The 16261-nt window shown below is 50.1% G+C and overlaps 1 protein-coding gene across 2 annotated transcripts in view; it reads left to right on the forward strand.

Annotated features, from left to right (window-relative positions):
• LOC139390796 (ATRX chromatin remodeler) overlaps positions 1-15778 on the forward strand; it is a 109798-nt gene extending 94020 nt beyond the window's left edge. For both annotated transcript variants that reach the window (XM_071138190.1, XM_071138189.1), the window contains exons 29-33: positions 6410-6559; positions 7752-7871; positions 11839-11934; positions 12546-12674; positions 15301-15778. In XM_071138190.1, coding sequence (XP_070994291.1) covers positions 6410-6559; positions 7752-7871; positions 11839-11934; positions 12546-12674; positions 15301-15531 — 726 coding nt within the window. In that variant the 3' untranslated portion in view covers positions 15532-15778. The remainder of the gene's footprint in view (positions 1-6409; positions 6560-7751; positions 7872-11838; positions 11935-12545; positions 12675-15300) is intronic.
• Positions 15779-16261: the final 483 nt, after the last annotated feature.

A 16261-nucleotide genomic window follows, 5' to 3' on the forward strand; every position in this document is an offset into this window, starting at 1 on the left:
TCTCTGTCTCGTTCCATTGTTTCCTCTCTTCATGGGTGCAGGTGCTGTGTGACAGGCTGGTTTGGCCCCCGAGGGCCCCACCATGCCGTTTAATGATCTCAGCACAGCCTTTAGAGAGGCTGTCTAACAGCACAACACAGCTGCTCCGACATTAATCTGTTTACTGCCTTTTACCAAATACATGGATGAATCCGTTGGCGAGGAGAGATGGATGAATCTTTTAGAGAGATGGATGAATCTTTTAGAGAGATGGATGAATCTTTTAGAGAGATGGATGAATCTTTTAGAGAGATGGATGAATCTTTTAGAGAGATGGGTGAATCTTTTAGAGAGATGGGTGAATCTTTTAGAGAGATGGATGAATCTGTTGGAGAGGAGAGGTGGATGAGTCTGTTGGAGAGGAGAGATGGATGAGTCTGTTGGAGAGGAGAGATGGATGAGTCTGTTGGAGAGGAGAGATGGATGAGTCTGTTGGAGAGGAGAGATGGATGAGTCTGTTGGAGAGGAGAGATGGATGAGTCTGTTGGAGAGGAGAGATGGATGAGTGTTGGAGAGGAGAGATGGATGAGTCTGTTGGAGAGGAGAGGTGGATGAGTCTGTTGGAGAGGAGAGGTGGATGAGTCTGTTGGAGAGGAGAGGTGGATGAGTCTGTTGGAGAGGAGAGGTGGATGAGTGTGTTGGAGAGGAGAGGTGGATGAGTCTGTTGGAGAGGAGAGGTGGATGAGTCTGTTGGAGAGGAGAGATGGATGAGTCTGTTGGAGAGGTGGATGAGTCTGTTGGAGAGGTGGATGAGTCTGTTGGAGAGGAGAGGTGGATGAGTCTGTTGGAGAGGAGAGGTGGATGAGTCTGTTGGAGAGGAGAGATGGATGAGTCTGTTGGAAAGGTGGATGAGTCTGTTGGAGAGGTGGATGAGTCTGTTGGAGAGGTGGATGAGTCTGTTGGAGAGGTGGATGAGTATGTTGGAGAGGTGGATGAGTCTGTTGGAGAGGTGAGATGGATGAGTCTGTTGGAGAGGAGAGATGGATGAGTCTGTTGGAGAGGAGAGATGGATGAGTCTGTTGGAGAGGTGGATGAGTCTGTTGGTGAGGTGGATGAGTCTGTTGGAGAGGTGGATGAGTCTGTTGGAGAGGAGAGGTGAATGAGTCTGTTGGAGAGGAGAGATGGATGAGTCTGTTGGAGAGGAGAGATGGATGAGTCTGTTGGAGAGGAGAGATGGATGAGTCTGTTGGAGAGGAGAGATGGATGAGTCTGTTGGAGAGGAGAGATGGATGAGTCTGTTGGAGAGGTGGATGAGTCTGTTGGAGAGGTGGATGAGTCTGTTGGAGAGGAGAGGTGGATGAGTCTGTTGGAGAGGAGAGGTGAATGAGTCTGTTGGAGAGGAGAGATGGATGAGTCTGTTGGAGAGGTGGATGAGTCTGTTGGCGAGATGGATGAGTCTGTTGGAGAGGAGAGATGGATGAGTCTGTTGGAGAGGAGAGATGGATGAGTCTGTTGGAGAGGAGAGATGGATGAGTCTGTTGGAGAGGTGGATGAGTCTGTTGGAGAGGTGGATGAGTCTGTTGGAGAGGAGAGGTGGATGAGTCTGTTGGAGAGGAGAGGTGGATGAGTCTGTTGGCGAGATGGATGAGTCTGTTGGAGAGGAGAGATGGATGAGTCTGTTGGAGAGGAGAGATGGATGAGTCTGTTGGAGAGGAGAGATGGATGAGTCTGTTGGAGAGGAGAGATGGATGAGTCTGTTGGAGAGGAGAGATGGATTAGTCTGTTGGAGAGGAGAGATGGATTAGTCTGTTGGAGAGGAGAGATTGATGAGTCTGTTGGAGAGGAGAGATGGATGAGTTTGTTGGAGAGGAGAGATGGATGAGTCTGTTGGAGAGGAGAGATGGATGAGTCTGTTGGAGAGGAGAGATGGATTAGTCTGTTGGAGAGGAGAGATTGATGAGTCTGTTGGAGAGGAGAGATGGATGAGTTTGTTGGAGAGGAGAGATGGATGAGTCTGTTGGAGAGGAGAGATGGATGAGTCTGTTGGAGAGGAGAGATGGATGAGTCTGTTGGAGAGGAGAGATGGATGAGTCTGTTGGAGAGGAGAGATGGATGAGTCTGTTGGAGAGGAGAGGTGGATGAGTCTGTTGGAGAGGAGAGATGGATGAGTCTGTTGGAGAGGAGAGATGGATGAGTCTGTTGGAGAGGAGAGATGGATAAGTCAGTTGGAGAGGAGGAAGTGTTGGTTGGAGAAGAGAGAGTGTGGGATGTGTATTGATGTTTAACTAGCCATCTAAACCCAGTGATGTTTATATGACAGGGTTTACTGCCCACTATTAAAGATGTCTAGCTGACCGCCTCTTAAACCAGATGACCTGCTCTGTTCTGGCCACAGACTAGTACAGCTGTTAGCTGTACCTGAACCCAGCAGTACTGTTATTTCTGCTGGGTTCAGTACAGCTGTTGGTTCAGGTACAGCTGTTAGTTCTGCTGGGTTCAGGTACAGCTGTTAGTTCTGCTGGGTTCAGGGACAGCTGTTAGTTCTGCTGGGTTCAGGGACAGCTGTTAGTTCTGCTGGGTTCAGGGACAGCTGTTAGTTCTGCTGGGTTCAGGGACAGCTGTTAGTTCTGCTGGGTTCAGGGACAGCTGTTAGTTCTGCTGGGTTCAGGGACAGCTGTTAGTTCTGCTGGGTTCAGGGACAGCTGTTAGTTCTGCTGGGTTCAGGGACAGCTGTTAGTTCTGCTGGGTTCAGGGACAGCTGTTGGTTCAGGGACAGCTGTTAGTTCTGCTGGGTTCAGGGACAGCTGTTAGTTCTGCTGGGTTCAGGGACAGCTGTTAGTTCTGCTGGGTTCAGGGACAGCTGTTAGTTCTGCTGGGTTCAGGGACAGCTGTTAGTTCTGCTGGGTTCAGGGACAGCTGTTAGTTCTGCTGGGTTCAGGGACAGCTGTTAGTTCTGCTGGGTTCAGGGACAGCTGTTAGTTCTGCTGGGTTCAGGGACAGCTGTTAGTTCTGCTGGGTTCAGGGACAGCTGTTGGTTCAGGTACAGCTGTTAGTTCTGCTGGGTTCAGGGACAGCTGTTAGTTCTGCTGGGTTCAGGGACAGCTGTTAGTTCTGCTGGGTTCAGGGACAGCTGTTAGTTCTGCTGGGTTCAGGGACAGCTGTTAGTTCTGCTGGGTTCAGGGACAGCTGTTAGTTCTGCTGGGTTCAGGGACAGCTGTTAGTTCTGCTGGGTTCAGGGACTCTCCCCTCACCCTCTCTCTCCCCTCACCCGCTCTCTCCTCACCCTCTCTCTCCTCACCCTCTCTCTCCTCACCCTCTCTCCCCTCACCCTCTCTCTCTCCTCACCCTCTCTCCCCTCACCCTCTCTCTCCTCACCCTCTCTCTCCTCACCCTCTCTCCCCTCACCCTCTCTCTCTCCTCACCCTCTCTCCCCTCACCCTCTCTCTCCTCACCCTCTCTCTCCTCACCCTCTCTCTCCCCTCACCCTCTCTCTCTCCTCACCCTCTCTCTCCTCACCCTCTCTCTCCTCACCCTCTCTCTCCTCACCCTCTCTCTCCTCACCCTCTCTCTCCCCTCACCCTCTCTCCCCTCACCCTCTCTCTCCTCACCCTCTCTCCCCCCTCACCCTCTCTCTCTCCTCACCCTCTCTCCCCTCACCCTCTCTCCCCTCACCCTCTCTCTCCCCTCACCCTCTCTCCCCTCACCCTCTCTCCCCTCACCCTCTCTCTCCTCACCCTCTCTCTCCTCACCCTCTCTCTCCTCACCCTCTCTCTCCTCACCCTCTCTCTCCTCACCCTCTCTCTCCCCTCACCCTCTCTCTCCCCTCACCCTCTCTCCCCTCACCCTCTCTCCCCTCACCCTCTCTCCCCTCACCCTCTCTCTCCCCTCACCCTCTCTCTCCTCACCCTCTCTCTCTCCTCACCCTCTCTCTCTCCTCACCCTCTCTCTCTCCTCACCCTCTCTCTCCCCTCACCCTCTCTCTCTCCTCACTCTCTCTCTCCTCAACCTCTCTCTCCCCTCACCCTCTCTCTCTCCTCACTCTCTCTCTCCTCACCCTCTCTCTCGTCACCCTCTCTCTCCTCACCCTCTCCACCCCTCACCCTCTCTCCCCTCACCCTCTCCCCTCACCCTCTCTCTCCCCTCACCCTCTCTCCCCTCACCCTCTCTCCCCTCACCCTCTCTCCCCCTCACCCTCTCTCCCCTCACCCTCTCTCTCCTCACCCTCTCTCTCCTTACCCTCTCTCTCCCCTCACCCTCTCTCCCCTCACCCTCTCTCCCCTCACCCTCTCTCCCCTCACCCTCTCTCCCCTCACCCTCTCTCTCCCCTCACCCTCACCCTCTCTCTCCCCTCACCCTCACCCTCTCTCTCCCCTCACCCTCTCTCTCCCCTCACCCTCTCTCTCTCCTCACCCTCTCTCCCCTCACCCTCTCTCTCCTCACCCTCTCTCTCTCCTCACCCTCTCTCCCCTCACCCTCTCTCTCCCCTCACCCTCTCTCTCCTCACCCTCTCTCCCCTCACCCTCTCTCTCCTCACCCTCTCCACCCCAGTTGTTTTCCTTGTCTCCCTCCGTCAGTCTACCTGATGGTGTAATTACTCCATCCCTCTCTTTAAGATACTCATTGTTTGTGTCCCAAATGGCAAACTATTCCCTATGTAGTGCACTACTTTAGACCCTATTCCCTATTTAGTGCACTACTTTAGACCCTATTCCCTATGTAGTTCACTACTTTAGACCCTATTCCCTATGTAGTGCACTACTTTAGACCCTATTCCCTATGTAGTGCACTACTTTAGACCCTATTCCCTATGCAGTGCACTACTTTAGACCCTATTTCCTATGTAGTGCACTACTTTAGACCCTATTCCCTATTTAGTGCACTACTTTAGACCAGAGCCCTTTGGGCCAAGGAAGCAGCTTGTTTCCTCTTGACAGGGAGACAATGGAGCAGCCATGGGCCCCACTAACCCCAGACACAGGAGAAGCCCCCCCCCCTCCCCACCCACACACACACACACACACACACTGACAGGCTCTACTGTCTGACTGACAGGCTCTACTGTCTGACTGGAGCTGTACAGGACTGACAGGCTCTACTGTCTGACTGACAGGCTCTACTGTCTGACTGACAGGCTCTACTGTCTGACTGACAGGCTCTACTGTCTAACTGACAGGCTCTACTGTCTGACTGACAGGCTCTACTGTCTGACTGACAGGCTCTACTGTCTAACTGACAGGCTCTACTGTCTGACTGACAGGCTCTACTGTCTGACTGACAGGCTCTACTGTCTGACTGACAGGCTCTACTGTCTGACTGACAGGTTCTACTGTCTGACTGACAGGCTCTACTGTCTGACTGACAGGTTCTACTGTCTCACTTGAGCTGTACAGGACTGACAGGCTCTACTGTCTAACTGACAGGCTCTACTCTCTAACTGACAGGCTCTACTGTCTGACTGACAGGCTCTACTGTCTAACTGACAGGCTCTACTGTCTGACTGACAGGCTCTACTGTCTGACTGGAGCTGTACAGGACTGACAGGCTCTACTGTCTGACTGACAGGCTCTACTGTCTGACTGACAGGCTCTACTGTCTGACTGACAGGCTCTACTGTCTGACTGACAGGCTCTACTCTCTAACTGACAGGCTCTACTCTCTGACTGACAGGCTCTACTCTCTAACTGACAGGCTCTACTCTCTAACTGACAGGCTCTACTGTCTGACTGACAGGCTCTACTGTCTGACTGACAGGCTCTACTCTCTAACTGACAGGCTCTACTCTCTAACTGACAGGCTCTACTGTCTGACTGACAGGCTCTACTGTCTGACTGACAGGCTCTACTCTCTAACTGACAGGCTCTACTCTCTGACTGACAGGCTCTACTGTCTGACTGACAGGCTCTACTGTCTGACTGACAGGCTCTACTGTCTGACTGACAGGCTCTACTCTCTAACTGAGGCTCTACTCTCTAACCCCCCCCCCCACACACACACACACACACACACACACTGACAGGCTCTACTGTCTGACTGGAGCTGTACAGGACTGACAGGCTCTATTGTCTGACTGACAGGCTCTATTGTCTGACTGACAGGCTCTACTCTCTAACTGACAGGCTCTACTGTCTAACTGACAGGCTCTACTGTCTGACTGACAGGCTCTACTCTCTAACTGACAGGCTCTACTGTCTGACTGACAGGCTCTACTCTCTAACTGACAGGCTCTACTGTCTAACTGACAGGCTCTACTGTCTGACTGGAGCTTGTCACTTTTACTCAGGTATTATTTTCAATAACAGTGTTGCCACGGAAACTGAAGAGTCTCATGAACGCCCCTGAACATGTCCACTTCTGCCCCCTAACCTAACCTTAACCTGACCTAATCTTAACCTGACCTTAACCTGACCGTGTTGTAACTTCTCTCGTGTAGGACCCCTTCCTAGCTGAGCTGCTCCACAGCAATAAGGAGCAGATTGTGGGCTATCATGAACATGACTCCCTGCTGGATCACAAGGAAGAGGAGGCTCTCAGCGAGGAGGACCGCAAAGCAGCCTGGGCCGAGTACGAGGCGGAGAAGAAGGTACAGTCAGTCAGACCTCAAAGCTTTTGACCTCCACTGCGGTCCCGTCGATGTGATAGGGGGGTGCTCCCCCTCCTCTCCCTCTGAGTCCACGATCAGCTCCTACCTTTTGTTGTTTGAAGGAGAGGATGTTTTCCTGACACCACACTGCTAAGTTCCTCACCTCCTCCACACTGCTAAGTTCCTCACCTCCTCCCTGTAGGCCGTCTCGTCATTGTTGGTAATCAGGCCTACTACTGCTGTGCCGTCAGTAAACTTGATGATTGAGTTGGAGACGTGCGTGGCCACGCAGTCATGGGTGAACAGGGAGGACAGGAGAGGGCTCAGAACGCACTCTGTCCCAGGGTCTGTCTCTATAACCCTCTCTGTCTCTGTCCCAGGGTCTGTCTCTATAACCCTCTCTGTCCCAGGGTCTGTGTCTATAACCCTCTCTGTCTCTGTCCCAGGGTCTGTCTCTGTCCCAGGGTCTGTCTCTATAACCCTCTCTGTCCCAGGGTCTGTCTCTATAACCCTCTCTGTCTCTGTCCCAGGGTCTGTCTCTGTCCCAGGGTCTGTCTCTATAACCCTCTCTGTCTCTGTCCCAGGGTCTGTCTCTATAACCCTCTCTGTCCCAGGGTCTGTCTCTATAACCCTCTCTGTCTCTGTCCCAGGGTCTGTCTCTATAACCCTCTCTGTCCCAGGGTCTGTCTCTATAACCCTCTCTGTCTCTGTCCCAGGGTCTGTCTCTGTCCCAGGGTCTGTCTCTATAACCCTCTCTGTCTCTGTCCCAGGGTCTGTCTCTATAACCCTCTCTGTCCCAGGGTCTGTCTCTATAACCCTCTCTGTCTCTGTCCCAGGGTCTGTCTCTATAACCCTCTCTGTCCCAGGGTCTGTCTCTATAACCCTCTCTGTCTCTGTCCCAGGGTCTGTCTCTATAACCCTCTCTGTCCCAGGGTCTGTCTCTAACCCTCTCTGTCCCAGGATCTGTCTCTATAACCCTCTCTGTCTCTGTCCCAGGGTCTGTCTCTATAACCCTCTCTGTCCCAGGGTCTGTCTCTAACCCTCTCTGTCCCAGGGTCTGTCTCTGTGTGTATCTATAACCCTCTCTGTCTCTGTCCCAGGGTCTGTCTCTGTGTGTCTCTATAACCCTCTCTGTCTCTGTCCCAGGGTCTGTCTCTGTGTGTCTCTATAACCCTCTCTGTCTCTGTCCCAGGGTCTGTCTCTGCGTGTGAACCATGGAGCGTACGGAGGACAGATGGACATGGGAGGAGCTAACAGCTACTTCCCCTTCAACGTTGCCGCACTGGCCTCTATGTCCAACCCTCAGCTGGAGGTACCACACACACACACACTGCCCTGTCACACACACACACCCTGTCCTGTCACACACACACACACACACACACACACACACACACACACACACACACACACACACTATATAGTTAACCCTGTCCTCTAAGTAGTGGTTCTATATAGTTAACCCAGTCCTCTAAGTAGTGGTTCTATGTAGTGGTTCTATATAGTTAACCCAGTCCTCTAAGTAGTGGTTCTATGTAGTTAACCCAGTCCTCTAAGTAGTGGTTCTATGTAGTTAACCCAGTCCTCTAAGTAGTGGTTCTATGTAGTTAACCCAGTCCTCTATGTAGTGGTTCTATGTAGTGGTTCTATGTAGTTAACCCAGTCTTCTATGTAGTGGTTCTAAGTAGTGGTTCTATATAGTTAACCCAGTCCTCTATGTAGTGGTTCTATGTAGTGGTTCTATGTAGTTAACCCAGTCTTCTATGTAGTGGTTCTAAGTAGTGGTTCTATATAGTTAACCCAGTCCTCTAAGTAGTGGTTCTATATAGTTAACCCAGTCCTCTATGTAGTGGTTCTATGTAGTGGTTCTATATAGTTAACCCAGTCCTCTAAGTAGTGGTTCTATGTAGTTAACCCAGTCCTCTAAGTAGTGGTTCTATGTAGTTAACCCAGTCCTCTAAGTAGTGGTTCTATGTAGTTAACCCAGTCCTCTATGTAGTGGTTCTATGTAGTGGTTCTATGTAGTTAACCCAGTCTTCTATGTAGTGGTTCTAAGTAGTGGTTCTATATAGTTAACCCAGTCCTCTATGTAGTGGTTCTATGTAGTGGTTCTATGTAGTTAACCCAGTCTTCTATGTAGTGGTTCTAAGTAGTGGTTCTATATAGTTAACCCAGTCCTCTAAGTAGTGGTTCTATATAGTTAACCCAGTCCTCTATGTAGTGGTTCTATGTAGTGGTTCTATATAGTTAACCCAGTCCTCTATGTCGTGGTTCTATATAGTTAAACCATTCCTCTATGTAGTGGTTCTATATAGTTAACCCAGTCCTCTATGTAGTGGTTCTATATAGTGGTTCTATGTAGTTAACCCAGTCCTCTATGTAGTGGTTCTATATAGTTAACCCAGTCCTCTATGTAGTGGTTCTATATAGTTAACCCAGTCCTCTATGTAGTGGTTCTATATAGTTAGCCCAGTCCTCTATGTAGTGGTTCTATATAGTTAGCCCAGTCCTCTATGTAGTGGTTCTATATAGTTAACCCAGTCCTCTATGTAGTGGTTCTATGTAGTTAACCCAGTCCTCTATGTAGTGGTTCTAAGTAGTGGTTCTATATAGTTAACCCAGTCCTCTAAGTAGTGGTTCTATATAGTTAACCCAGTCCTCTATGTAGTGGTTCTATATAGTTAACCCAGTCCTCTATGTAGTGGTTCTGTGTAGTGGTTCTATATAGTTAACCCAGTCCTCTATGTAGTGGTTCTATGTAGTTAACCCAGTCCTCTATGTTGTGGTTCCATGTAGTGTTTCTCTATAGTTAACCCAGTCCTCTATGTAGTTGTTCTATGTAGTTAACCCAGTCCTCTATATAGTGGTTCTATGTAGTGGTTCTATATAGTTAACCCAGTCCTCTATGTAGTGGTTCTATGTAGTGGTTCTATATAGTTAACCCAGTCCTCTATGTAGTGGTTCTATATAGTTAACCCTGTCCTCTATGTAGTGGTTCTATATAGTTAACCCAGTCCTCTAAGTAGTGGTTCTATGTAGTTAACCCAGTCCTCTAAGTAGTGATTCTATGTAGTTAACCAAGTCCTCTAAGTAGTGGTTCTATGTAGTTAATCCAGTCCTCTAAGTAGTGGTTCTATGTAGTTAACCCAGTCCTCTAAGTAGTGGTTCTATGTAGTGGTTCTATATAGTTAACCCAGTCCTCTATGTAGTGGTTCTATGTAGTTAACCCAGTCCTCTATGTTGTGGTTCTATGTAGTTAATCCAGTCCTCTAAGTAGTGGTTCTATGTAGTTAACCCAGTCCTCTAAGTAGTGGTTCTATGTAGTTAACCCAGTCCTCTAAGTTGTGGTTCTATGTAGTGGTTCTTTATAGTTAACCCAGTCCTCTATGTAGTGGTTCTATGTAGTTAATCCAGTCCTCTAAGTAGTGGTTCTATGTAGTGGTTCTATATAGTTAACCCAGTCCTCTATGTAGTGGTTCTATCTAGTTAACCCAGTCCTCTATGTAGTGGTTCTATCTAGTTAACCCAGTCCTCTAAGTAGTGGTTCTATATAGTTAACCCAGTAACTCTAAGTAGGCGTTCTATATACACTGCTCAAAAAAATAAAGGGAACACTTAAACAACACAATGTAACTCCAAGTCAATCACACTTCTGTGAAATCAAACTGTCCACTTAGGAAGCAACACTGATTGACAATAAATTTCACATGCTGTTGTGCAAATGGAATAGACAACAGATGTAAATTATAGGCAATTAGCAAGACACCCCCAATAAAGGAGTGGTTCTGCAGGTGATAACCACAGACCACTTCTCAGTTCCTATGCTTCCTGGCTGATGTTTTGGTCACTTTTGAATGCTGGTGGTGCTTTCACTCTAGTGGTAGCATGAGACGGAGTCTACAACCCACACAAGTGGCTCAGGTAGTGCAGCTCATCCAGGATGGCACATCAATGCGAGCTGTGGCAAGAAGGTTTGCTGTGTCTGTCAGCGTAGTGTCCAGAGCATGGAGGCGCTACCAGGAGACAGGCCAGTACATCAGGAGACGTGGAGGAGGCCAACAACCCAGCAGCAGGACCTCTACCTCCGCCTTTGTGCAAGGAGGAGCAGGAGGAGCACTGCCAGAGCCCTGCAAAATGACCTCCAGCAGGCCACAAATGTGCATATATCTGCTCAAACGGTCAGAAACAGACTCCATGAGGGTGGTATGAGGGCCCGACGTCCACAGGTGGGGGTTGTGCTTACAGTCAAACACCGTGCAGGACGTTTGGTATTTGCCAGAGAACACCAAGATTGGCAAATTCACCACTGGTGCCCTGTGCTCTTCACAGATGAAAGCAGGTTCACACTAAGCACATGTGACAGACGTGACAGTCTGGAGACGCTGTGGAGAACGTTCTGCTGCCTGCAACATCCTCCAGCATGACCGGTTTGGCGGTGGGTCAGTCATTTATTTGGGGGGCCGCACAGCCCTCCATGTGCTCGCCAGAGGTTGCCTGACTGCCATTAGGTACCGAGATGAGATCCTCAGACCCCTTGTGAGACCATATGCTGGTGCGGTTGGCCCTGGGTTCCTCCTAATGTAAGACAATGCTAGACCTCATGTTGCTGGAGTGTGTCAGCAGTTCCTGCAAGAGGAAGGCATTGATGCTATGGACTGGCCCGCCCGTTCCCCGGACCTGAATCCAATTGAGCACACCTGGGACATCATGTCTCGCTCCATCCACCAACGCCACGTTGCATCACAGACTGTCCAGGAGTTGGCGGATGCTTTAGTCCAGGTCTGGGAGGAGATGCCTCAGGAGACCATCCGTCACCTCATCAGGAGCATGCCCAGGCGTTGTAGGGAGGTCATACAGGCAGTTGCAGGCCACACACACTACTGAGCCTCATTTGGACTTGTTTTAAGGACATTACATCAAAGTTGGATCAGCCTGTAGTGTGGTTTTCCACTTTAATTTTGAGTGTGACTCCAAATCCAGACCTCCATGGGTTGATAAATTTGATTTCCATTGATAATTTTTGTGTGATTTTGTTGTCAGCACATTCAACTATGTAAAGAAAAATGTATTTAATAAGAATATTTCATTCATTCAGATCTAGGATGTGTTATTTTAGTGTTCCCTTTATTTTTTTGAGCAGTGTATTTAGAGGGTTAAATAGGGCCGGACCACTGGAATGTGTGTTTTGATGTTTCTATTGGATCTGGTTTTAATTGGGATTTCCCAGCATCCCTTGAGATAGGCTGGGGCAGAAACGTTACCCTTTCCTATGTCTGTAGGAGTTGATCAACCAGGGCCGTCAGAAGGTGATGGAGGCCACCAACGCTCTCAAGTTCCTCCCCAGAGAATCTCTAGAGGACACCATCGGGATAGTGGTGAGTGGAGGGAGGGAGGGATGTAGAGAGGGAGGGAGAGAGAGCGAGAGGGAGGGATGGATGGAGAGAGGGAGGGATGGAGAGGGAGGGATGGAGAGAGGGTGAGCGGAGGGGGGGGGTGTCATGTTTTGTATTGCTGCTGGAGTCCTACCTACCGTCACTTCCTGCTGGAGTCCTACCTACCGTCACTTCCTGCTGGAGTCCTACCTACCGTCACTTCCTGCTGGAGTCCTACCTACCGTCACTTCCTGCTGGAGTCCTACCTACCGTCACTCCCTGCTGGAGTCCTACCTACCGTCACTTCCTGCTGGAGTCCTACCTACCGTCACTTCCTGCTGGAGTCCTACCTACCGTCACTTCCTGCTGGAGTCCTACCTACCGTCACTTCCTGCTGGAGTCCTACCTACCGTCACTTCCTGCTGGAGTCCTACCTACCGTCACTTCCTGCTGGAGTCCTACCTACCGTCACTTCAGCGTTTATTCTCCCCCGTAGAACCTGTGTTGAAGATGTTAAATGGTTTGTTAGGACTGTGTGTTGTCCGTGCTGTGACCAGTCTCCTCTTCCTCTCCCCACTCTCCTCTTCCTCTCCCCGCTCTCCTCTCTTCTTCAGTGGAAGGAGAACCCAGCCCTAACGGAGTCCCAGGTCCAGGCCATGGCTCTGGGGAGACAGGCCAGTGTAGAGATGGAGCTCAAACACAGAGAAGCTGTCTACAGAGACGTCCTCAATAAGCAACAGACTGTAAGATCACAACTTTACACATTTTCTTTCCACCTGCTATCTTAATCTCTCCTACTTATTTTTCTAATGTTCAGGCTGACCACCACCTAGCCTCTCTCTCCATCTCTCTCTGATGGAACCTGAGAAGTCCTAACCTCTCTCTCTCCATCTGTCTCTCTCTGATGGAACCTGAGAAGTCCTGACCTCTCTCTCCATCTCTCTCTGATGGAACCTGAGAAGTCCTGACCTCTCTCTCCATCTCTCTCTGATGGAACCTGAGAAGTCCTAACCTCTCTCTCTCCATCTGTCTCTCTCTGATGGAACCTGAGAAGTCCTGACCTCTCTCTCCATCTCTCTCTGATGGAACCTGAGAAGTCCTGACCTCTCTCTCCATCTGTCTCTCTCTGATGGAACTTCAGAAGTCTTAACCTCTCCCTCCATCTGTCTCTCTCTGATGGAACCTGAGAAGTCCTGACCTCTCCCTCCATCTGTCTCTCTCTGATGGAACCTGAGAAGTCCTAACCTCTCTCTCTCCATCTGTCTCTCTCTGATGGAACCTGAGAAGTCCTGACCTCTCTCTCCATCTCTCTCTGATGGAACCTGAGAAGTCCTGACCTCACTCTCTCCATCTGTCTCTCTCTGATGGAACCTGAGAAGTCCTGACCTCTCACTCTCCATCTGTCTCTCTCTGATGGAACCTGAGAAGTCCTGACCTCTCCCTCCATCTGTCTCTCTCTGATGGAACTTCAGAAGTCTTAACCTCTCCCTCCATCTGTCTCTCTCTGATGGAACCTGAGAAGTCCTGACCTCTCCCTCCATCTGTCTCTCTCTCATGGAACCTGAGAAGTCCTGACCTCTCTCTCTCCATCTGTCTCTCTCTGATGGAACTTCAGAAGTCTTAACCTCTCCCTCCATCTGTCTCTCTCTGTTGGAACCTGAGAAGTACTGACCTCTCTCTCTCCATCTGTCTCTCTCTGATGGAACTTCGGAAGTCTTAACCTCTCTCTCCATCTGTCTCTCTGATGGAACTTCAGAAGTCCTGACCTCTCTCTCTCCATCTGTCTCTCTCTGATGGAACTTCAGAAGTCTTAACCTCTCCCTCCATCTGTCTCTCTCTGATGGAACCTGAGAAGTACTGACCTCTCTCTCTCCATCTCTCTCTCTGATGGAACCTGAGAAGTCCTGCCCTCTCTCTCCATCTCTCTCTCTGATGGAACTTCAGAAGTCCTGACCTCTCTCTCTCCATCTGTCTCTCTCTGATGGAACCTGAGAAGTCCTGACCTCTCTCTCTACATCTGTCTCTCTCTGATGGAACCTGAGAAGTCCTGACCTCTCTCTCTCCATCTGTCTCTCTCTGATGGAACTTCAGAAGTCCTGACCTCTCTCTCTCCATCTGTCTCTCTCTGATGGAACCTGAGAAGTCCTGACCTCTCCCTCCATCTGTCTCTCTCTGATGGAACTTCAGAAGTCTTAACCTCTCCCTCCATCTGTCTCTCTCTGATGGAACCTGAGAAGTCCTGACCTCTCTCTCTCCATCTGTCTCTCTCTGATGGAACCTGAGAAGTCCTGACCTCTCCCTCCATCTGTCTCTCTGATGGAACCTGAGAAGTCCTGACCTCTCTCTCTCCATCTGTCTCTCTCTGATGGAACTTCAGAAGTCCTGACCTCTCTCTCTCCATCTATCTCTCTCTGATGGAACCTGAGAAGTCCTGACCTCTCTCTCTACACCTGTCTCTCTCTGATGGAACCTGAGAAGTCCTGACCTCTCCCTCCATCTGTCTCTCTCTGATGGAACTTCAGAAGTCTTAACCTCTCCCTCCATCTGTCTCTCTCTGATGGAACCTGAGAAGTCCTGACCTCTCCCTCCATCTGTCTCTCTCTGATGGAACTTCAGAAGTCCTAACCTCTCTCTCTCCATCTGTCTCTCTCTGATGGAACCTGAGAAGTCCTGACCTCTCTCTCTACATCTGTCTCTCTCTGATGGAACCTGAGAAGTCCTGACCTCTCTCTCTCCATCTGTCTCTCTCTGATGGAACTTCAGAAGTCCTGACCTCTCTCTCTCCATCTGTCTCTCTCTGATGGAACCTGAGAAGTCCTGACCTCTCTCTCTACATCTGTCTCTCTCTGATGGAACCTGAGAAGTCCTGACCTCTCCCTCATCTGTCTCTCTCTGATGGAACTTCAGAAGTCTTAACCTCTCCCTCCATCTGTCTCTCTCTGATGGAACCTGAGAAGTCCTGACCTCTCTCTCTCCATCTGTCTCTCTCTGATGGAACCTGAGAAGTCCTGACCTCTCCCTCCATCTGTCTCTCTGATGGAACCTGAGAAGTCCTGACCTCTCTCTCTCCATCTGTCTCTCTCTGATGGAACTTCAGAAGTCCTGACCTCTCTCTCTCCATCTGTCTCTCTCTGATGGAACCTGAGAAGTCCTGACCTCTCTCTCTACATCTGTCTCTCTCTGATGGAACCTGAGAAGTCCTGACCTCTCCCTCCATCTGTCTCTCTCTGATGGAACTTCAGAAGTCTTAACCTCTCCCTCTATCTGTCTCTCTCTGATGGAACCTGAGAAGTCCTGACCTCTCTCTCCATCTGTCTCTCTCTGATGGAACTTCAGAAGTCTTAACCTCTCCCTCCCTCCCCTCCACAGCTAATGATGTACGTTCAGAAGGTGATCACCAACAGGAAGGTGAGAGAGCAGCAGATCGCCATGGCCAACCAGGCCCAGCTGATGAGCCAGATGAACGGCATGCTGGGAGCTGGAGGGATGAGCCAGATGGAACTCTTGGGGTTGTACCAACAGCTGGGGGCGCTACAGGGTCATCCCACCCACCCCTCCATGGGCGGCAAGAACCCCGGCCCCTCCAAGGGCAACCTGTAAGGGGAGGGGGACCCAGGGCGTGCCCTACATAGTGCACTATCCATATTGGCTGAGTGCGCAACGTTAGACCAATGTAGCGAATATGGTTCCATTGTGACCCAGACTGCCCCCTCGATGTCTCAGTAGGCTGCTCCCTAATGCTGCTCTGTCTCTTATGTAGTGCACTAGATGGAGCCCGGAGCCCTAGGGTTTTGGTTAGAAGTAGTGCACTATGTAGGGGATAGAGGTGTGATCTGGGAACGTAGCCGCTGCCTTACAACCCTTCTTCACTGGGGAGGTGAGAGACGACACAGAGAGAAGGGTCTCGGAGCCCCTCACCACTCCCTCCAGCTCTCCTGTCTCCTGAAGCAGGGAATGACATGACTTGTATAGGGACTATATGAAGGGGTTTTAGCAATTTCATTTGAGATTCTGTATATACCGCATTAATGTTATTCAACTTCTCTTCTATAGTTCACATGTATTTAAAGGAAAAACGTTAAGCATTGCGTTATTCTTTCCCCTTTAAAAGGAGGGTTTGTTTAATGAATTGTTTATTCTGTAAGTTGTGTTTTTTATACAGTTTTAATGAATGCCTGTCTATCTAAAGAACCCCCAGAGTGGGACCATAGTGCTGACTAATTGGTGACAGGACTATTTTAGGATGTTAAACAGCTACACGCAGGCTAGCGGACGGGCACGCAGGCTAGCGGACGGGCACGCAGGCTAGCGGACGGGCACGCAGGCTAGC

Source organism: Oncorhynchus clarkii, chromosome 31 (assembly GCF_045791955.1).
Source record: "Oncorhynchus clarkii lewisi isolate Uvic-CL-2024 chromosome 31, UVic_Ocla_1.0, whole genome shotgun sequence".
Classification (NCBI taxonomy): domain Eukaryota; kingdom Metazoa; phylum Chordata; class Actinopteri; order Salmoniformes; family Salmonidae; genus Oncorhynchus; species Oncorhynchus clarkii.